Source organism: Melozone crissalis, unplaced genomic scaffold, assembly GCF_028551555.1.
Source record: "Melozone crissalis strain CALT ecotype California unplaced genomic scaffold, PUWL_Pcris_2 ptg000013l_1, whole genome shotgun sequence".
NCBI lineage: Eukaryota > Metazoa > Chordata > Aves > Passeriformes > Passerellidae > Melozone > Melozone crissalis.
Genome location: NW_026535791.1, coordinates 55,433,728 through 55,456,357, shown reverse-complemented (window position 1 = coordinate 55,456,357; position 22,630 = coordinate 55,433,728). Strand labels below are relative to the sequence as shown.

At 40.2% G+C, this 22,630-nt stretch overlaps 1 protein-coding gene across 3 annotated transcripts in view; it reads right to left on the bottom strand.

Moving 5' to 3' along the window:
- The window catches only part of SHROOM2 (shroom family member 2), a 115,749-nt gene that overhangs the window by 54,173 nt on the left and 38,946 nt on the right, over nt 1-22,630 (bottom strand). For all 3 annotated transcript variants that reach the window (XM_054271586.1, XM_054271587.1, XM_054271589.1), the window contains exon 2: nt 15,284-15,435. In XM_054271586.1, the coding sequence (XP_054127561.1) occupies nt 15,284-15,435 (152 nt within the window). The remainder of the gene's footprint in view (nt 1-15,283; nt 15,436-22,630) is intronic.

Here is a 22,630-nt window from a genome sequence, read left to right as displayed (position 1 = left end):
AGTTAATATTCATAGTTACTTCTGCTGCCAAAGCTTGTTTGTTAAAAAGCTGCAGAAATTATCAGCATCCCTCCAAAATGATCAAGTAGTTTAATAACTGAGCTCATCCATGCATTCTTCCTGCATAAACCAAGGTATCTACAGACAATCTCACAACAGACCACACAGATACTATGACTACATTCACATGCAAATTGTACCTACATCACTATTACTAAACTTGGAGCAGTGAATTCACCTCTGGGTTCTCAGCAGTTTGCATTATATGTGCTGCATTTAGTCACCCTCAGATGGGAAACAAAGCTGGCTTTTAACACTCCTAGGGTGGTGCAGAGCTGTGCACAAGGATGTATAAACAACCTCAAAGAATAGAAAAGGTATCTTCATGCAGAAAAAAAATCACTGAGACATACTGACTACCACATATGAGCTCCAAGTGACTAATGGATGTCTAATATTTTATAGCTTTACTCAGAGTTCAGTGAAGCCACAGAAATGTGTGATGCATTTTATGTGCCAGTGTTCTGCTGTGTATTACTGTATTATAAATCAACAGTAACCTGCAGACATTGATCCTAACTCTTCTGGGATTCTTCCCCACAAATACAGTGGGGGATCATCCTACCTGAGCAGCCCTCTTGTGTGAGAGGGTCCATTAGCCTCACCAGATTAAGGATTTCTCTAATGGAGATGACTGGCCCGTCTGGTCCCCACTAAGAAGATCGAGACAGAAACTCATCCTGAGCCCACGCTGCTCTAGCACTCCACCTTCACAGCATGTATGTGCTTGAGAAGCTGGAAGCAGTGACTGCCTGGCAGTGACAAAAAAAAATTCCTAAATTAATCATTTAACTCCCTCCCCCTTCCCCAAACTGTGTAAGACAAGTGTATGTAAATGATTAGGCTGTTTTCCCCCCACTTTTGCTCAGTACTTCATACTCCTCTTCTTTACAAGTAGAAATCCCACAACCCGTTCTTTAGATTTATTATGAAGAACAAACCATTTGGGTCTCACATTTATCAAAATACTCGTTTCCTCTTGCACTGTTCCATAAAAATCCCCTTCCACCCTCGCTTAAGCTCCGTACATGTTGGCAAACAGCTCACTGTTTCACTGGGAAACTTTTTCCACCAAATTTTCTTTCCACACCACTAAAACCCTGAGGTCTAAAAACTCTCAGGCCTGGACACTTTGAGCTCCACTAAGAGTGACTCTGCCGCTCCATTTGTCTCCATCCCATACTGGGATGAAGAGACCACCCAACAAAACTGGTTGCAGACCTCTCAAAGTAGCAATGCAGAGCACCCCAGTGCCTGGCCCAGCTGGGAGAGGAGTGGTTTTGCTCAGCAGGACAAAGCACACTGAAAGCCATGTCTGCCTGAGAAATGATAGGCAAATTTGAAAGCAAAAACAAAATACTCTTTTCAAAGTCACCTCCCTTCTTCCACACCTGAGACTCCGCTTCAACAATCCCATAATGAAAATTTAATCGGATGCACTTGAGACAACAATGCACAGCTTTTTTATCCCCCTCATCCAACAAGTTACAAAAGACAGAAAAAAGTCAAGAGAAAGGCACCCTGAGCACTGGCTTATCCCAACATCGGAAGGAAGGGGTGAGGAGCTGCCGAGTGTCCCTCGTCCTGTCCAGGCTGGCAGAGCCGTCCGTACCTACCCGGGCTCCGTGCTGCGGCGCCTCCTCCCTGCGGCTCCGGGCAGAGCTCCCGGCGGCGGAGCGGGACCGGCCCGAGGGCCAGGCCACGGGCCCGAGCCGGCACCGGCGGGGCTCCTGGCACCCTCCCGGGCTCTGTCCCCGGCAGACACGGGCGATGCCGGCCGAGCAGAGCATGGGGCTCCTCAGCCCTTGCCACCGGCTGTCCTGAGCTAATCTGCGGCCGCCAGCTTAGGGATATAATTAGACTGACAAAGGAGCCTTGTGAGCGCTCCCCGCTAAGAGCCAGAGCGCTTCAGATTAGCCAGACCCGCGACTGGGCCGCCGAACGCTGCTGCGGAGCTCGGCGGGGAAAAGCTGAGCAAAGTCCCAAAAATGAAACCAGAGGACTGTTCCTGACGGAGAAGGAAGGAGGGGGATTTTTAGTTTTCGTTTGAAGTGGCGTTTGAGATGGCGCATGTAAAATGCGCTGGCATTATGCTGCTGAAACTGTTCGTTTGATCTGTTCTATCCTTTTCCAATATTCTAAAGCAAATGCATGGGCAGGTAAATAGATGGGTCTGGGGCACTGCATTGTAAAGAAGTTAATGTCACCCACGAGATGACAAAGCTAAAAGAAAATCTCTTCAGAGCTGATGGATCAGCAGTGGTAGTGGAGAGTTACAGATGTTTTTCCTACACATGAAAAACAACCAGTCTTCTCAGGGAGCAGCACTTTCCCTAAAAGAAAGGCATCCTGTTACATCCCTAGAAATAAACCACCTCAGTATGCAGGCACTGGAAATCATCACCTACAGGTACATCCATCCCCCAGGGAGAATGATGTTACAAATTCTGGGGAGTTCTTTCAAAGGACAATTTACTTAAAAAGTCTTCTGAAAAAATAAGCTTTACTCCATAGTCACACAATTAAGCCCCTTCTGCTAGCCAGATTTGCACATGTAAGCTTGCTTGATGGTTGTTGACCATCATTATACCTGAGGATATAAAGGATACAGTAACAGGTTGCACAGTGTTTCTTTGGGGGAAGATGAAGCAGATTAATTATACTGTACCATTAAGGATTGGCACAGCAGAAAAAAAGATAAACTTTCTTCTTACACACTGGCCTATGTGCCACAGTCATGTTTTCCTTAGGTTCACTGACCCAGCACACTAAACAGCAGCTATACATTTTTTTGGTTCTGTTCTATAACAGAGTGGACTGATTGCACCACAGCATCCTTACCAACTGCCTGACCCCCATGCTGCATGTGTAAAATGACCAGCTTCTGACAGGTCAAAGCAGGATGCATTTACAGTTGTAAACAAAAAGCTAAAAGTTCTGGGGATTTACAGAAATACTCAAACTTCTGGAAGGAGGTTGGCTAAAGGGCAAAAAGTGGTCTCATGTTATGCAAGCATACATATTTGGATTTTAATAAGAAATACAGTTAAGACAGCATATGGCAATTAGAAATTACAAAGTAGTCCAACAGCTCAACTGTGTGAACCTACTGGAAAGTTAGATGACATCTGGCTAAAACCTTCTCAGCCAAATTGATATATTCTATTAAAAAACAACTGCACTTCATATAAAGGTGAGAGTACAGATTACTCACAGATGTTAAACCTAAGGTAATGAGGTTTTTTTTGAAATAGCTTTTAATAAAGGTAAACTAAACCTAGCATGATGCCTTGTTTATTAACATTAACACACATGCCTGTGTGTGCATATGCCTACTCAGTCCACAGAAAGGCAGACTGTGACTTAATAGCTGGCTTTTCTACCAATGTTTCAGAAAGAGTCTAACAAACATGGAGTTATTGCTGTGCTAATGAGGATGCAGACCTGACAAATATTATTCTTGGTGACTTATTTGAAAAGATAGAGAAATAAAATTCAAGTGGGAAAAAAGAACTTTTTCTCCTGGATTTCCAGAAGCAAGTCATCCTCTTTCTACATAACAGAAGAATAAATTGCATAGGGTAGATACTATTGAATCTGTTGTCTAAAAAAACAATGAGAATTACATTGAGTGGTAAGAGACAAGGAAAACCTACTATTTTTCCTTAATTTTAAAGAAAAAGAAAACCTGAAACTCAAAATACAGTTGACTAATAGGATTTTTAATTTGCTTTAAAAAGCCTCTTTTCAGTCTTAATCTGCAATCAGATACTGCTGAGCTGTCCTGCTAGACTGCAGCCAAAACAGCAAACAAGCTCATCTTACCTTCATTTGAAAAACTGCTGGGCACAGCAGTGCATTTGCTGGAAAACAGCTATAAACAGTCACATAATTGCTATGAAAGCTTTCCCAGAAGACTAGTTTTAAATTTTAAAAATATCTCTGAAAGAACTAGGATTATCACAGTGCTTATGTGACATACAGGATCCAAAGATGAGTGAAGGTGGGTGATCAGACAAATGCCACACAAAAGAGCTCAGCCTACAAAAGAGAAACTTTTTAGTCAGGGGCCAAGATCCCTCTCATTCAAAGCATTATCTCAAGTGTAAACCTGCCTCTCTCAGAGAGTACAACTAAGTAAACAACCTGGAATCATTATTCCAGTTGCTGTTGGGTTACAACATACAAGGAAAAGGAGCCTACACCCACCATCACACCCTGGGTATTAATAATATAGACATGCTTATAAAGTTATGACACTGGATGCACAATCCCAATAGTATCAAGTCTATGCAGTAGCAAACAACTGCTCATTAGTAACTGTTCTTGAAAGAGCAAACTGTATGTCCCTAGTTCAAAGGAAACCCCTGCCCACCACAATCTGAGCTCCTAGGTTTTGCATCTTTACTGAAAATTAAAACAGCAGCTAAAAAATTTGTATTAAAAAACAGAATAGGTCAAGGGTTAACCCCCCATCTTCTCCTTTCCCATCCCCAGAATGAGAAAGCACAGATTCAGGGTGAAAAGTTTTCAAGTTTTCACCAGGAACACACGTATCAGTTTCACTTGAGAAGTCTCCCAAATCAATTTTCATTCCTTTTAATAGCCAAAGTTGTAGGAAGTAACTTGCTCATCAGCAAGAGCAGCACCACAGGAAGAGCAGCATCTGCAATCAAGCCAGTTAATGAAGGTGCCCATCCCTGTCTCTCCTCCACCTGACTGGCTGCCAAGGCAGATTTCATTTCCCCCCAAGCCTCCCCCATTTGCCCACCATGCAAAGGCATATGGCTTTTCACCAAAAATATACCAAAAAAAGAGGTTAAAAACATGAATGCTCAATATGACCGTCCCTTTGAGATCTTCTGGGAAACTCGCTTGGGACACTTTTGCCTAGACTGACCTTCCTGTATTATTAAAATACATATGACCACATTTAATTTAGGAACTTGCAAAACCACCACAGTATGCTTATCCAACACAGACTGTTGTGTCCTAAGGCAAAAATTTCTAAATAATATACATATTTTTGAAATCCCTTAAGTCGTTTAAATGAAAGTAACAGCCACAAGAGAGCGCTACCAGCAAAGGATTCAGTCACAGAGAGAAATCAGACTTTAAGCTATTCAGTGTAATAAAAAAATAAAGACTGGTGGTTAGGCAGTCTTATTTGCACATCTAAAAAGTGACCTTAGACATTTAAATGCTATAGCTGTGATCTTCAGAAGTCAGAAAATATTCTGGATGTCTCTGTTTTTGAAGGTGCAATTTGAGATAGAGCATTGACTCTCTTTGTTTCAAAGGGAGATTAGTCAGCGGTTTCTGGATTTTTCACGCCTTTAAAATGATCCACTCCAACACCTGAAATTAAACAGCTTTTCTAGTATTACCAGTTTTTTTCCCGAATGTTTGCAGCTAAAACTCAATGCAATGAGTTAAAACAACAAAACTGAGGCCTTGTTGTTGTTTATGATCTCTGTGTACTGAGTATCTGAATACCCTGTACTCCCTTCTTACTTATCTTTTCAAGAAAAGTGCCAACAAATTATAACAACAAAGTCAACTTATTTTCCTAGAAGCAGCAAATGGAACTGCAGCACTTTTGTCCATGCAAAACAGGAGGAGTTCCTGTTTTTGCAATTTCAGCTTCTAGTATCTTATCATAAAAGGAAATGACTTCCAAAAAGTATCCCCAAAAAAAGAAGTGACCTAGAACTTAAAAACAATAAAATAAAAATATAAACACATGCTAAACTTACAGACTTCTAGGGGGAAGGGGAGGCTCTAAAAGAGAAAGCAGTAATGAAAGCAACCTATTAATATTCAGGTATTCATACAATGGCAAATTGAACCAGTATTTTGACAGAAAAGTTATTGACAGAATTCTATTATATGGGTATCTGTAAAAACCCCTATAATTTCAGCCAAGCAGCATATTCTACCTCAGATGCCCATTCTCACATGCCAAAATTCACACAAATGTCTACACAATCACCTTGTGCCTCGCCAGGAATCATGGCAAGACCTACAGGGCCTGTGGCACTGCTCTTTGTTTTCTCCCACCATGTATCAGGTAACCAGCTGGTCTGACCTCCCAGCTGACAGTCATCCTGCACTTGAAAAATGGAGCAAACAGCATCACCACTACAGCCAACAGAGCCTCTTTTAATGCTGGAAGGAGTATGACTTTGTGACAGCACAGCAGCTCCTTTCCGATCCCATGCTCTAATTGCATTTTACATAGAAAGAAACTAAAGAGACCTGCAAAATGCTCTGCTTCTGTCTGTGAAAACAAATAAATGCAAATCAATTATCAACCCTAGTGCCCTTAAAGACTTCAGTCATTAACTTGAAGAAATCAGGATTTCATCATCACAGTTTGCTCAGGTTTTCCTTGTTCCTCAGCCCAACTGTACAGGCTTGAGCAGGATGGAACAGCAATTTCATTTATAAATTAGATATGCACTGTCAACAAAGAGGTATTAATTTGTATGAGGTATAACATCATAAATCTTCCTGCCTTCTGAATTCACAATAGACTACCATGATAAAGCTCTCATATTCTGGAACTGTTTTTCCCTGCTCTGCCTTGGGTAACTAGAGATACACATGTGGATGTCTGAGATAAAAGTATTGCTCTTGGGATTTATGGTATATTATATAAGCTACATAAATATTTTTCCCTCATCCTTATTTTTTGCACATTCTACTGCCTTTTGATGGCTAGATAGCATTAAACTCCTGATGTCACCTTCTTACCTCAGTTTTTACCATAATTTATCAGAATTCCTCAGAAGGATAATAGAACATTTATAATAAGTATTTATCATTGGAAAACATCTAAAGAACTTTACACGTTGAATAAATTGGTTCTGGCAGGATTTATTTTCAAGTATCTTAGAAATTATCATGCCATGCAAAGTGCTAAAGAAATTAACCTTTAAGGTAAATATAAAATAAGCGTTATTCACCAGTAACACTGAAGAAAAACAGAGCCTCTGGCAGGGCCAATGCTAACAGCAGCAGCAGGAGTCCAAACAAGGGGTTTTGGGCTGAGGTGAAGGAGCAGGAAGCAGAGCAGCCTTCAGACACGTTCCCTCCTGCCACCTTTGCCCAGGATGGGCAGAGCGAATGCCAGAGCAGCCCAGGGCTGCCTGTGCCAGCCTGAAATGCTGCCTTCAGCAAGAAGGAACTTGCCACATCCTTGGGGCACACAGCCACAGAAGCCCTGGTGCTGCTTGTGGCCAGAAACAACAGGTGTGTTTTGCCTCCCAGCCACTCACCACAATAAGCTTACCCTTCAACAGACATCCCAAATGACTTGAGGTTCCTCAGAAACCACATTCCAAACACTGGTCTTTCTACACAGGGGTGGTGTTTTCCCACACTGATTTCAACTGTAATCTACCTCACCATGTCCAAGGTGACCCAAAAACAGGAATAGGGAAAGGAATTCCTCTTCCCAGGGCATTTCAGGAGACAGCCCAGCCCTACTTTGTCTCCATCTTGGTTAAAACACTGTAGCCACATGATGCAAATTACACAGCCTCTACAAAGAACTGTGCCACAAGCTGGCAGGGTTCAGGTTTTACCCGAGAAAGCTATTTTGCTCTGACATGACCTATGCCAGACCAGTTACCATCCCCCAGAGTGCTTTCTTCCCCATCACATGCCAGCCCTGGTTCAGCTGCCTACCTGCTGCCAAGGTTGCTCCATGAGCCAGATCAAAGAACTGACTCTGGTTTTGGTAACAACCCATCAGAAATTTCCCCAAACTTTGGCTTTTGTCATTCTGTCCTTCCTCTGTACTCGGTGTGAAGCTGGCCTAAAAGCACAAGGGCTGTACAACTCAGCAGTGTGGCAGCTGTGACTTTGTGCCAGACTCTGCTTTGCCAGGCGATCCAGTATTATGCAGATTCAGTAGAATCAACCATAAAATAACCTGAGTTTCTTGTGCAGGAGATAAGATGTAAATTTCTTCAGTTATTCAGTAACTAAATCTGCAACACTATTGCATTCCTGCCCTTCGTTGAAGTGGTCACATTTCTGAAGTTAAGGGTTGGATTCAGAAATTATTTTAAAACTTATTTATAATCTTCTCAAATTGAAAGGTGTTACATGTAGTTACTTGAGCAAGTAGAGCATAAAATCTCTACACTCAATATGGAATATACTTGATGCTGAAACATGTAAGAAGTGCCAAGTGCCAACCTGTCAATCATTTAATCCTCAGGATGGGAAATATGTAACCTAAAATAAAATTTCCAGAAGGAGAAAACTGCAACACCCTGAAATAGGAGTATTATTCCTTCTCTCTTGAAATTGGACATGTACATCTCCACATCCTTAACTAGTGTTAAAAAACCCAAGACTCTAAGGTGCTTAAGAGCAGCCCCAAACAATTAATTATTTCAAAACATATAGAACATACACAGAAGCATGCCTTCAACATGCAAAGATCATCTCTGATATAAAAAGATTATTCATTTGGTCTTTAATAGATGGGTTTATAACTCTGTTTCAGTCAGGAGTCTGAAGATATCTACAGTATTACTGAACACAAAATTATCTGTGTGGGCATGCAAAAGTATTATGTGAAATGAGTAAGTCTTCAGACCCCTGAAGTTTAGAAGGCTCACTTGTTCTCCTCTCTCTCATGCAAGGGGCTACATATTAGAGTTTCCAGCACCTACAATGAAATTCACAAGTGGAAGTCAGTTTTCAGAATAACTCCAAAGTACCACCTTGTAAAAAGCTGTGATTAGATCCCATAAGCACTTTTTTTATTTTCAGTCATGTGAGTGCTCTTACTAAGTTGGATGAGACTACTCATGCTCAAAATTAACCATTCTGACAAGTGCAAGCATGATTGAAGGGAAAAAACCCACTACTAAAATGCAGTCATGACTCACCAGTTGTTACTCTTTGATGGATATCCCATTCCACAAAAAAGCTATGTTGCCCAATTTTGGTAATTACTTACAAAAACTGAATAGCTCTGCCACAAGTAACCTTTTGAATAAGCATATTCAAATTACAGAATATTCCTTTTACATACAAGGAAATGTCTGTGCCCTTCCTAGTAGCCCAAACATTGTCCTAACAGAGTTGCCTTGGTAAAATATTGTGACATCTGTTGTCATTTTGGCTTTCTGTTATTTAAGCTTTACAGGGCAGATTTTTTCAGATTTGCCAAGCAATAAATTATGGAACTTGTCCCAAAACAAAAACATGTCAGTCATGACATAAGTATTTGAGAGAAGCCTGACAGCTGTATAAGACAAACATCCAAAATCCCAGGACAACAACTTGCTCTTTGAAACCAGGGACACGGGTGGACACCATCAACTGGAGAACTAAAGCTTACAATCACCTCAAGCATCCAGGTGGCATTAACAGCATGAATCAAATCATGTTAAAGTGACCAAGAAGCAGGTGAGGTGGCAGAAAATTAGGAAATAAAAGTGCTTTTTAGATGTACAACCCCACCAAAGAGGCAGTTGGCATGGGAAACATCCCGGGTAGTATTGCTAGGGTTACAGCAAAGGGAATGTGGATTCACACTGTTAAATGTGTTGGGTTAAGTGACTGTGATGCAAACAGGAGAAATGGTCCCCATCAGGGCTTTTTTAAGATATAATTTGCTGAAAATGTAAGATGGAAGTGTGCGCTCCTCTTTTTGTCATGTCCATTCCCCTTCCATCAGTAGTGCAGGATCACAGAGCTGAAGGCTGGGGAGCACAGTGGAGGCCCAGCCAGCCTTGTGTTTGCCCATGTTGAAGCTGGAAAGCAGACCTGACCAGGTGGGGACCTCCATATGGGCTGGTCTACTGTGTGTGCCCCAACCGAGTGTGTGTGTACAGGGTGGTTTATTTGGTAGAGGCTCCATGAAACAATCCTTCACAGGAGGATCCTGCTGGGATTACTGGCACTCCTTAAAGCACAGGACATCCACCCTCAGCTGGGCCTGGAGGTGCTGCGCAGTTTGTATGATGCACCATGTTTGTGTCTGTCTGGTTCCTGCCACCCCACTGTGAGCCATGGCACCTCCCTGGCAGCAGCAACGGAGACAAAGAGGTGCCCTAGCCTGGTCATGCCATGTCACAAATCCTGAAACACGTGGCTTACTCCCCTCTCAAACACCAGGCCTGGCTGGGAGCAGTGTATGTGTCCATACCTGACACACATTTACACCTGCCCATCCTGCTGAGAGAAAAAGAGGGGGCCCACAGGAATGTACTAACTCACCTCTCAAGTGAATTTGCAAAGTGGGAGTTAAAAAGTGCCCAGCCCTTCCTCCAACTGTAGTCCCACAGAAATGTTCATGCCTTCAACTTGAAAGCTGAGTGTGTCTGTTACAAATACCCACTCCCAAACATCTGCAGAGGCACATCCTGCTACACAGCTGTCAGTTCAATAAACACGGGTGGCAAGGGGCTATCACACCTGTCCACTTGTACATGTATGCAGACACAGCCCTGGAAAGCCCTATCACAGTTTCCAAATTTTACATTTCGAAAGTTTGGTTGAAAATACAGAAGTTTAAAAAAAACTTAAAAAAAAAATCCGTTCTTGGTCAGTGAAGGCCAAGGTCAACCTTTAAAAAGGAGGAATTATGGCTAGTGGGCAACAAGAGAGAAACCACTGCTATTTATTTTGCCATAACAAACCCCAGTTCCAGAAAAAATAAAATCTAATTGAAAGACAAATTAGATTTCACTTGTATTCAACACTGGTTCTTCACAAGTGTATTTGATTGATTGAGCAATGTTTAACCATAACCATAGACAAAATAATATACTAAATATTTAAAAGTAGTTTAGTATACATCTAATTTTGCAGATTGTTTCCTATACCTTTTTGGTAGCCATGAAAATAGAAGTATCAAGGCCAAACACAGGTAAGAGACAGAATTCACAGTCCTCCATCTCTATCTCATAATTGTACAGAAAAAAAAAAAAAATCCCTTTCCCCCAGAAAGGGCACTGGTGGTGTTCAGCAGACTTCTGCTCAGACTGTGAAAATTTCGGTGATCTCTCATCTGAACGTCATAAATGACTGTCAAGACTTTTATTCACAGATTTCTGCTCAGGTCTCAGATGTTTCAAAGAGTACTGTACAATCTTGGAGCCCTCAAGACATTCATTAAAAATTCCTTCTTCTGTGCTTTAATTAAGAGTTGACTGTCTTCATGAAGTGCCATGCAAATTCAGATAACTCTAGCTTTCCACGTCTAGGTGTTTATAGCACAAGTATCTTGAAAGTCACTTCCCTTGTTAGGATTTTACACAGTAATGTCAGCATCCATACTACACCTCCAATGACAAGTGTGTTTGCTCCCACTCTTTCCCTCTCCTTTAACAAGGGACTTCCTCAGCATTGCAAAAAAAAACTTGCACTTCAACAACATGAAGGCACAACACCAAAATGCTACAGAAAAGGAAAAACCCAACGAGTCCTCATATGTACACAATGTGTTCTACCACCAATATATGTAAGCCACATAATTGTCATGTTTGTTGTTGAGCCAGTTGCACAGTCCTGATTTGGTCTAGACCACAACTATGCAATGCTTCCAGAAAATACAGCAAAGTATATGCACTGATAGCCAACACATTTATGGTGAGTATTTGGCAGTGCAGACAGTTTTATTAGAAACCAGCGTTATGTTCCCTGTGTGAGCCAAGAATCATATTCTTTAAAAATAGCAGGTAAATATAATTTTTGGAAGCCAGCTACCAGTGCAGAAAATCTAAGACCCTTAAGAAATCTTTGTTACAGACACAAAGTAATTGTTGTGAATGAAACACATTACTCTCACTAAAACATTTTCCCTTGGTCTTGCTGTAGGTACATTAGACTTCTAAACAGACAATAGCATGTCCTACTGTTTCCTATACACAGTTTGATCAACATAGGATCAGGCTGTGGCTCTACTGCTTTGAGAAGAAATTTCCCAGGGACACACTTCTCAGCAGTGGCAAATAATGTCAGTATAATTATAGTATATATCGATTACACTGACATATATTATAATTATACTGACATTATAGCAAGGAAAGTTCTCTACTTTCCAGAAGTATTTTGTTAAGTAGTAATTTTTTCATAACATAATAGATTTTTAGAAGTCTGCTCTTCACTTCTAGATCAGTATACAAATAGGTAAGACAAACAAGGAAAAATGTTTTCCACATAAAATCTAGATCTTGGTTATGCACATTAGCGCTCAGAGATAGCAAAAACAACATGATTAAAACAAATATTCTCTTAAGCTTCAGAATTGAGTTGAACTTCAAACCTTCTGTCTATTCTGTGCTGCAGATTATCACACTGACACCACAGAGAATAAAACATTAAACCAATGCTACAGAGAGCCACCACAGTGCTAGACAAAGGACACAGGGCAAGCAGACAAAAGATGGTAAAATGACTTGCAGATCAATACCTCATCTTCTATTTCTACAATGAAGGGAAATTGTAGGACTGTTCCCAGTCTCCCCAGGGAACAGTAAGCGTGGATCTAAAAATGTAACAGTAAGTGTGATCTAAAAATGCTACAACAGCCATTTGAAGATTGCTGCAATTGATTAAAATGCAGACTACCTCTGAAAAGTGGTGTGGTCCTACCCAGCTGAAAACCTACTTACTCAAGTAATTTTGTAGTCACATCAGTTCCCTGATCCAATTCAATCCAGACCTGCAGGAGTGCTCACACAAAGACTAAACAACTGGTTTGCTTAAACACACAACTGTTTAAAGTACTCATAAAAATTCAGCTTAACATTTAGGGCAAACAAAACAAAACTAATACTGTTGTTCAAACCATAACTTCTGAAAGAAAGCATGCAACAAGACTTTTACAAAAACTTGCATCATTTCAACTGCCAACAGGAAAAGTTACTTCAGCACAGTGACAATAGTGCATGAGAACAAGCTGGCCAAGAATAAAATGAGACTGGAAGTTAAAAGGTTTCTGACCGTCAAAAGGACTGATGTCCTAGGGCAACTTTCCAAGAGAAACAGCAAAGTTAAAAAACCAAGACAAAAGCCCCAGCTAGTTTCATTCAGTAAGTTTTATGAAATTTTATCTAATATTATGCAGGCATGTCAATGACCCAAAGGCCATTGCCTTGTTTGGAAGCTATGGAAGTTCTTAATGAATTTCAGACAATAATGTTTTCTCCAACAAAGCCACTGTTTCAGCCTCTTGGCTAGACCAGTTAGCTTGTTTTTGAGCATTGCACACATGCTAAGGAAGGAAAAAGGGGAGGGATGATAAAGGACTGATGAAAATCCATCAGTTTTGCACTGAAGTGCTCAGGGGCATGTACACCAATGGGGCTCTGCTGCCTGCAGAGAACAGCCACAAACCCCCAGCAGCAAATCAGCACTTGAGTAGCTGTAGCAAAGCTGTAGCAAAAATCACATGCATGAAGTGAATCATAGGATCATCAATGCTGAAAGAGACCTTTAAAAGATCCAGTCCAACTGTCCACGCAGCACTACCATGGTAACCCCTAAAGCACTAAAATAACACCCAGCACCAGATCCACCACTCCAACAACAGGGAGTGACTCCGCCACCTCCCTGGGCAACCCATTCCAATGCCTAACCACCCTATTGGTGAAAAGTTTTTTTCTACTATCTAATGTGATTTTCCCATCTTCAGGCCATTTCCTCTTGTCCTCTCACTGCAGTCACAGTAGAAGAAACTGGCCCCCACATCACTAGCACCTCCTTTCTCATGGTAGTAGAGAGCCATGTGGTATGAGTAACAAGAATGACACAGCTGTGCCTCTCATGAGGCACCAAACCTGCTGCCATTTCCAAAGATAGACCAGAATTCAGACTCTAAACAAATTACTGTCATAAAACTGAAAAGCACCAAGAGAGGGAATCTTTCTACTCGGCCTGAAGCTTTTCTTGGTAATTAAGACTTGCTGTCTTGGCAGATTCTTCAGTGTCTATAAAACTTCTCAACCCTGAAGTTCTCCCTTTCTCTGACAGGAACAACTGATGTAACCTCTGCCAACAAGTGCTTTTACTGGAATAGCCAGCATAAGTTGGAACTGCTGAACATCAACATGATTTATGGTAGTTGTGAATGTATTTTATTTTGCATTTATTAGCCCCAATGCTACAAAAATTTGGTGAGAGCTTCTGGAAGTAGCTATTGTTGAGGATATAAACTATCAGCTCCTGGTTCCCATAATTCCTTCTATCAAAATACCTTTTAAAACCAAAGGTGAAAAGCACACTTTTGTACCTCTCTTACCTATCAGCGCTATTTCACAAAAGACTGCCCTTGTTTGAGACAGCCTTGGTCATTTATGGACTGGATCCTCATACCTGTCAAGCTCAAGTTCAAGGTCTTGGCATTTTCTGTGTTGCATCCAAATTCCTTTTGGATTCTAACAAATTCTCACATGAAAAACTGGCTGGTATAATTTGATAAAAGTAATTAACTAGAAAGTTCTGATACACCAGAGTAGGAAATTACTAACAAAGATCATATTGTTCAGATTCCCTGGTTGGAATTTTTTTCAGCAATTACAAGATTTAGCTACTTTAACATTGGTTCACTTCTCTCAAAAGTATTTTATGAAAATTATTTTTAATTCAAGCTAGCAAAAGTTGTGTGAACTTAAAGTCCCAAGTCAAAATGTCAAAAAGTTTTCATACCAAAAGTATGTTCTGTTTTGATAAACCACTTCACTTTTCCCCTTCACTAATAACTAACTGAAAGTACTCTTTATGAAAACCACTTATGAAATGCTTGAGATCTCAAATACTTTCAGAGTAGGTAAATGCTTTTCCAAAAGTTTCCCATGTAACCCGCTCCTCACAGCACAACTGGCCCATGTGGCAGATGCACTAGGGAGTATTGCACAGTATGAGGGGGTGACTTTGCACAGCAAAGGCAGGGAAGCAGGGCTGACAGCCTTTGGGCACTGCAACTCAGGAGGACAGAGGCAGTGTCCTGACTCATCACATCACAGCACTCACAGAATATACTGCCTTGGGTTTTGCCCGGATCAAGAGGCTGCCTCTCTCCACATTGGATCCATAAAGAGCCTGTGTTTAAGGATGAGTGGAACACCACATAATATGCACATTAATAACACTGAATGAAAGTCATTAACTTGCCAAATCTTGGCAAATTTAGTTGCTGAGTGGCTTATAGGCTGAAACACATTTGGTGTTCCAGCCAAGGACACAAGCTTACCTTTTCACGACGAGCTTCAGCGTCTTGTGTGAGCCTTTCACCAGACAGATGGCTTCTTGTCGGAAGCCAGACAGGCCCACGTCATTGATGCCAACAATTTCATCCCCAGCCAGTAACTTGTCCACAGCTGCAGCTTTGCTTCCATCTTCTACCTGGGGGGGGCAAAAAAAAGTACGTAAGAAATAGCAGAATTATATAGGTTGCACAAGGCCACCTTTAAAATAAACTAATGAGCTTTCAATACTGGCTTCAACAAAAATTAATACACTAATTAAGTGCTTAACATAATTAGGAAGGCACATTAAATATCACTATAAAGAAATAGTAATTATACAGAGACAATTAGAATACAAAATAAATAAAAGAGAGGAAATCTGAGAAAGCTAGAAAGCTTGAGGCAAATTTGGGAATATAAGGAAGAACTTCTTTGCTGTGCATGCACTGGAACAGGTTGCCCAGAGAGGCTGTGGAGTCTCCCTTCCCTAGAGATTTCAAGAACTGTCTGGATGTAAATCTGTGCTCTGGGATGACCCTGCTGGAGCAGGGAGGATGGACCAGATGATCCACTGTGGGCCCTTGCAACTTGTTCCATTCCGTGATTCTGTGAAAAGCATCTATCATCTTGACCTCTGCTCAATACAGAATGGGTAATCATACTTGCAAATAGAGCTTTGGGCAGGCATCTAAAAATCTGCTTCTCTAGAGAAGGCAGCCAATAATATAAACCATTTTGTCAATAACATTAACACACAGCCAACTCCAAAGATCTGGCATGGAATAAAATTCCAAAATATTGCTTAAAAGGCTGGTCTAGAAAATGAAGTTATTTTCATCTGGAACATAACATTTAGGAAAATACCTGAAAATTTGCCATCCATACAGCTCATTAACAGCTCTGGCTTAAACACACAGTGATACGAAGGGAATTTCACTCAAAGATTATTTTGCTGCCACAGGCAATTCTTGAATGCATTATTATACAACTGTTATAACATGTGGCAAAAACACAAGATAAATTAAAGATTCAGGATTTTGTAATTCCCACCCCTACAAAGCTAAAACCCCACATTAAAAGCTACCCATTTTCAAAATTTAAAACAAATCTCACAAGGTTGATGAGACAGATTAGCAAGTACCAAGAGTTTGAACTGATTTCAAACTATGATTACAAGGATGTTATGCGGTTATGCAAGGAGAAAATTAGAAGGCTCAAAACCCAGCTAGAACTTAATCTGTATACTGCTGTAAAAGACAATAGAATATTTTCATAAATACATAAGAAAGCAATGGAGGGCTAAGGAAAATCTTTATCTTTCATTGGATGTGTGGGGACCATCCCTCTAAAAGATGGGGCAGTTCAGTACATGGTTTAGTGGTGGACTGGGCAGAACTAGGTTAACAGCTGGATTCTATGATCCCAAAGCTATTTTCCACATGAAACAAGTCTATGATTTTGAGTATAGCTGTAGCTATTGAACACTTAGCAATTCAATCCTTTGGCTTTTTAGTTTCTTCCAATCTCCTTTGCTGTCAACACAGCCTCTGGCTTCTGAATTGCTCAGCTTCATGATCTATGTATTTAATTTTATTGCTCCCTCATTTGCTCATAATCCATCTTCTTACACATTTGACACTTGATCTTCAAAGACTTTCATTTATGTCTTCATTATGTTTTACATTGACTACAGTATCTCTGAGTCCCACATTATTAAATGCCAGCAAATTTACAAAGAGCAACTTCTTGTAATCACCCCAACTGCAGACAGCTTCACAAAGAACGGCCATCTTCTGAGGCACCCAAGTCAATCAGCAATGAGGTAAATCCAGAGGAAAGTAACTTCATGAATTCTGAAGCTCACAGTACAGGTTTTAGAAAGAGTCCAGCAACAAAAATATAAGTTAAATGAGCTAATAAAAAAAGCAATATCTCTTGATGAAAGTACTTTAGGATGATCTCATAGAGCGCTCAATCTCATTGCAGGCACATAAAAGCTCTTTTCATGTAAGTTCATTATAGATGTTCTTAAAAATCTTCAGGCCTGTAAACCTAAGCCAAAAAGAATACTATGAAAAATGCTTAGTCTTATATCCCATTCTAAAACACTCATTATTAATAGTAATCAAGAAATTTTATTTACAGAACCTCTTATCTTAAAAAAAACCCCAGATAATTAAAGACAGAGCAAGTTTCCCATCCCCATACATCTAGTTTTCAAGTTATGACCTGTCCTCTGTCCTGCTCACATATCCTCTGAGCATCAAAAATTTACCAGAATACCAAATTATCCCTGCAAATCTTCATTTAGGTTGGAGCCAAGGGAGTAGCAGTGGAAATTGCTTAGATGTAAGTAAAGATTTCAGTTCAGAGATGTCAAGTGTAGAGCATCCGCCATGTAAGGGACACTGAAATCAGGCTGAGCAGAACAAGAGAACATGCATCCTGGGACACATACCTGAAGCCCAAGTATTTTAGAAAAGTGGCACAAAAAACATTAAGGAAAGTCAGAGCTAAATCACTAGAATTGCTGGAGGAAGGTCAAGGCAGGGTGTGGGTGTTAGGATGGGACACACAGGGCAGGGGCAGAGAGGGAAAGTATCTTGGAGGGCACTTTAAATTCCAAGTGTAGATGACAAACCATTGAAACCATTTCAGCCCTTATGCCCCAAGCAAGGCACCCAAACATAATGACAAGGCTGAGAAGCCCCGGTGCTGCAAAACAATTTTTGTCTTTAGAAAAAAAATAAATGGGGGGAGGGGGCAAAAATCGGTCTCCTAGGATTTGAAGGAATGTTCATTGTTCTCAGTAAGCATGTTTGTTTTTTCTTCAGGCTGGCAATGCACTGACAGCAGGGAGTATTCAGTTACCCCCTCTGAGTTTTAATTTCATCAGGGGAACTACACATTCCACACAAAGCAAGCTTTCCAAGGAGACTCCGGCTGTCCAAAACAACATTAATAAAAAAATCCTCAAAAAGTATTTAAAAAATCGAAAGCTAAACACAAAGCTGAAGCCATCCTCATGAAAACTTCAAGTGGCTTTAAGATCTTGTCTTCAGATCACCTACAGGTAGTGAGAATAAAAACTATCCATTCACAGCAGAAGTCTTTTCAAGCTGAATAAATTTGAACATAAACCTTTCATACTCAGATCCCCACATGGCTGTACAGATATGATTCTACTTGACAATACACTTTAAAGTGGAAATGGGAAAGTTAGACAGGAAAAATACAGTTTCTTCTGTTATACTAGAAGTCCTTCCTTTAGTCATTACAACTAAAAACATTAAGCTTTGCACACACATAAAGAAACATAGCCAAAAATATTCACAAGGAAAAGGCCTCTTCAAATACACTGCTTTATTAACCTGCCTTCTTTGTGCCAAACTGGACAATACCATTCCAGTTTCTACTTCAGGTTTTTTTCTGTTCTATTAGTTTTAACACTTATTGTCTTTATTTATTCACCCATTGAATAACTTTTTATCTCATCAGGCCTTAACTCGAAGAGTAAATACCAATCAAACTACATAAACATTTTAGAACTAGCAAATTCACTCAAAAATGTCATTGCTTGTCACATCTCAACCACAAATGTATTTCACTCACCATCTTCAGAGTCAGCTGTGCTATGCTGTGTTTGGGATTTAAGCCCAACTTTTTAAGACTGAAGCCTGTATTACTTATCTACCTAGCATCAATTTCTTTTAGGATTTCAGGTATCCAGAAAAGCTAGGTCAATAGCTGGAAATTAAGCCTTGAAAATGCAGAGGGAGGTTTTAAGATGTCAGTCAGGAGGAAGAGATCTGCCTCAGTCACTATCAGCTGGCAAATACAACTGGATGCAACCTAGCAGGAACTGAACTCCCATAAGCACACACATCTTTGCATTTTTCTAGCAATAGCAGGAAACAAAAGACATAGAAGAAAAACAATCAACACCTTATTTTCTTAAAAAGAACAGGCAAAAGTGTTCAACAAACACATCTAGTTACCCAGCTTATCTTGAATGAGCAAGGGTTCTAGAAATGCCCTCAAACCATGCTTTTGTTATGTACTAAAAAGTCATACCCTCACACTGTGCTAAATTAACAAGTGTAAACATGTTGACTTCCTATCCTTAGCAGTGATATTGGTATGCTACCAAAGAAAGTGTTTCCAAAAGGAGATGAAAAGGATGTTTGTTGGCCAAAAGCATCTGCTTAGATAGTCTCCATCTCTCACCCTGCTGTCCCTGATGACCTCCCTACAGCCAAGAGCAAAAGCAAACTTTGGGATCAGTGCACCAAGAAGGATTGTGAGTGCAGACTTTGCCATCATAACAGCATGTACATTAATTGTCACATCTTCCCACATTTATTTTTGCTTATATCACATCCACAAAACAGGAAGAAACACTGATTCAAAACGTATATATGAGGATTTAAAAAAAATGTTGCAAAACCAATTTACACATGTAAATCTAGTATGGGAAATTCTTCTTGTAAAAATAAGACAGAGCCTTGAAACATGGAGAAAATGTCTAACAGCTAGATGCACAAATATATTCAAAGGATACTTACAAACCTGAATTCCCCCTGTTGGTAACAAACAGAAAGGGAAAAATAATGGCTTATCTTTCTAGCTTTGAATTGCTGCAGTGTTGATGGGAAGCAGGAATTCTAGCATGTGACCCCTTCACTTCTGTGTTTATCACGTCCAATGCTTAACTTAAAATACCCACATTCCTCTATAGGCACCTGTATAAACAAGCAGGAGACAGGTTGAGGAAATGCTGTGTCATATGAGAGATCTAGTTTTGTTTACAAAGCCAACAGTTTCTTGTCCACACTCTCTTTGGACAGGGTGGGAGACGGGATGGAAACCCAAACCCACAGACAAACACAGGAAAAAACAGCACCACTTATCAGCATTCTGCTATCAGCTGTGATAAACTATTTTATCATAATTCATTTCTTGTACAGCCAAGAAATCTTTCCCTGGTTGTTTGTATTATGAGTATCTAATACAGTTTTTCCATAAACCTAACAATCTTTGTAGAAGATCTTCAGAACAAATAAAATGTGGAAAGTGTCAATTATTTTGATTTGCAAGGAGTTAAACAAAGGAGAAAAACCTCTACAGTTCAAGCCTGGTATTTGTGTAACTTTAAGGAATGAAGAGAAAAATAACAGATCTGACCTAACTCCAGCTATACATTCTGCAAATGCATTCTTGAGCGCCAAAGGCTGCATTCACCAGCAACACTGGTGGCTCAGACTGAGGCAGGATAAAAGAGGGGTGCAAACTCCAGCAGGACCCAACTGGTCCAAAGACAATGGGGGTGTGTGTATATGTAAGGCATCATACACAGGCATGCATACACTAGAAGCTGAGCAAGGCTAAAGCATTTGACTTTTCATTCCTGTACATCCTTCCCACTCTATATGGACTTTGACAGAGACTGCTGGAAGGACACCTGGAAGGGAAGAAACTCCATCCCCATTTTACAGATGGGCTCAGAAGCATACATGGAAACAAGGCCCAAAACAATGCAGCATGGCTGCAACAAAGCAAAGTATTCCACACAAACCTTCACATCAATGCAGGGTACCTGTAACCCTGAACCACCTCTTCCCACACACTGCAGGTTAAATAATCAGCATTAACTACTCAATAGGAACTTTAAACATCACCATGTAAAAAAAACCCCAACAACTTAGTGATGAGCTACCAACTTGCAAAGTCTGTGCCTATGCAATACTATCCAATATTACTAACTTGGCAATTGCTGCACTTCAATCAGAGAGGGTGATACTGTAACTTAGCACAGAAGCCAGAACTTCCCTTTGCCTGGTATCATAAATTCACACCCCACAGCCATTGTTCCATATGTGCTCCTCCTGAGATTATCTTTAAACATTACAGCAAACAACATTAAAGTTCAGGAATGCTTAGTCCAGGGCAATGTATTTCCCTAACAACAATTTCTTTCTTCCCTAGACCCAAGGGACACAGTTCATGGTCACTGTCACAAAACCACTGAACAGGCAGAGAAATCCCCCTGGCCCAGCTGCTCTTTCCAAGTGTCCCCCATTGTGCTGCATAGATCCTGAGCTGGCAGAAGCCCTCCCTTCTGTCAACAAGTGATTCTTAAAAATCAAAATGGAAACATTTTTTTAAAGGGTAGAGTTGAGTAACAGGACACGGTCTATCACAGCCTTTTCTAATTGCTTGTTATTTAGTGTATTTAAATATTTGCATATTTACCCAGTAATCTTTTCCTTCCTTTGTTGCTTTTTGCTTGAACAAAGCATAACATTTTCAAAGTTGGTACAGTTCTTTAAGTATTTATTAAGTTTTCACAACAATGTCCATGCCACTGTTTTGACAAAGGGCTGCTGTCACCTTCACCAGAACAGGCCATTTTTGTGGGGGATTTATTACAGCTGTAAAAACTGACTCCAGGCTGAAATGTAACTTCAGAGTTCCTCATGCCAGAAATGTTTAAGAAGTATGGTAATACATCCACCATTTCCCTTTTTGCAATTCATACATACACTGATTAACATTTTGGTTCAACCTACATTCAAAACAATACCTACCATAAGCATGTGAGAAAATATTTCCAGCTGCAAATCATCAGTTACTATTTCTAAAGAGGTTACTGTTATTATTATTACTGTTGTTATTATTACTGTTTCTTTAAATCACAGGGCTGTTATGGATTAAAGACCAATTAAAGAACTTGAAGTTAAGAATTTAATGAAACTTTCCCCCAAGAAACTAATGATAATTTCCAGACAAAACGTATCAGGAAGAGAAACTTCACATAGATTTATAGGTTTTAAAACACTGAACAACAGCTGTTTATTTTAAAGGGTTTTTTTCAAAGTGATTCCATTGTTTCAGCAACAGAAGTTGGAAACTTTTCATCACTGGTGAACAATTCTACTAGAAATAAATTAATAATAATTTTAAAAAACCCAACAAAAACCCAGAAACCCTTGATGTTTGAAAAGCATAGAGCTGATGTATGAAAAAAAAAAAAAAGTGGGGCTGCTGAGTGTCAAGTACATGGCTGGTCTTTTGCCATTAGTACCTAAGCTTTACTAGTTGCATTTTACAGCTTCTAAATAATATTTGCACATATGCCAGAGCAGCATGCCTGCATAAATTGCACGTCTACAAAGCATCTAAATGCAAACTGTAGTCTTTGGAAATCTTTCTATGCAAGACCCTCAGGGAAGCTTCCCAGCTCTCACAGTCCCTACAACCTAAACTGGCACCCAGGCCAGAGCAAAGCCAAAGCAGACCCAGCTTCCCTGGAGTAAGAATCAGGCCAAGAGAGGAGTGAAAAAGCCTGAAGT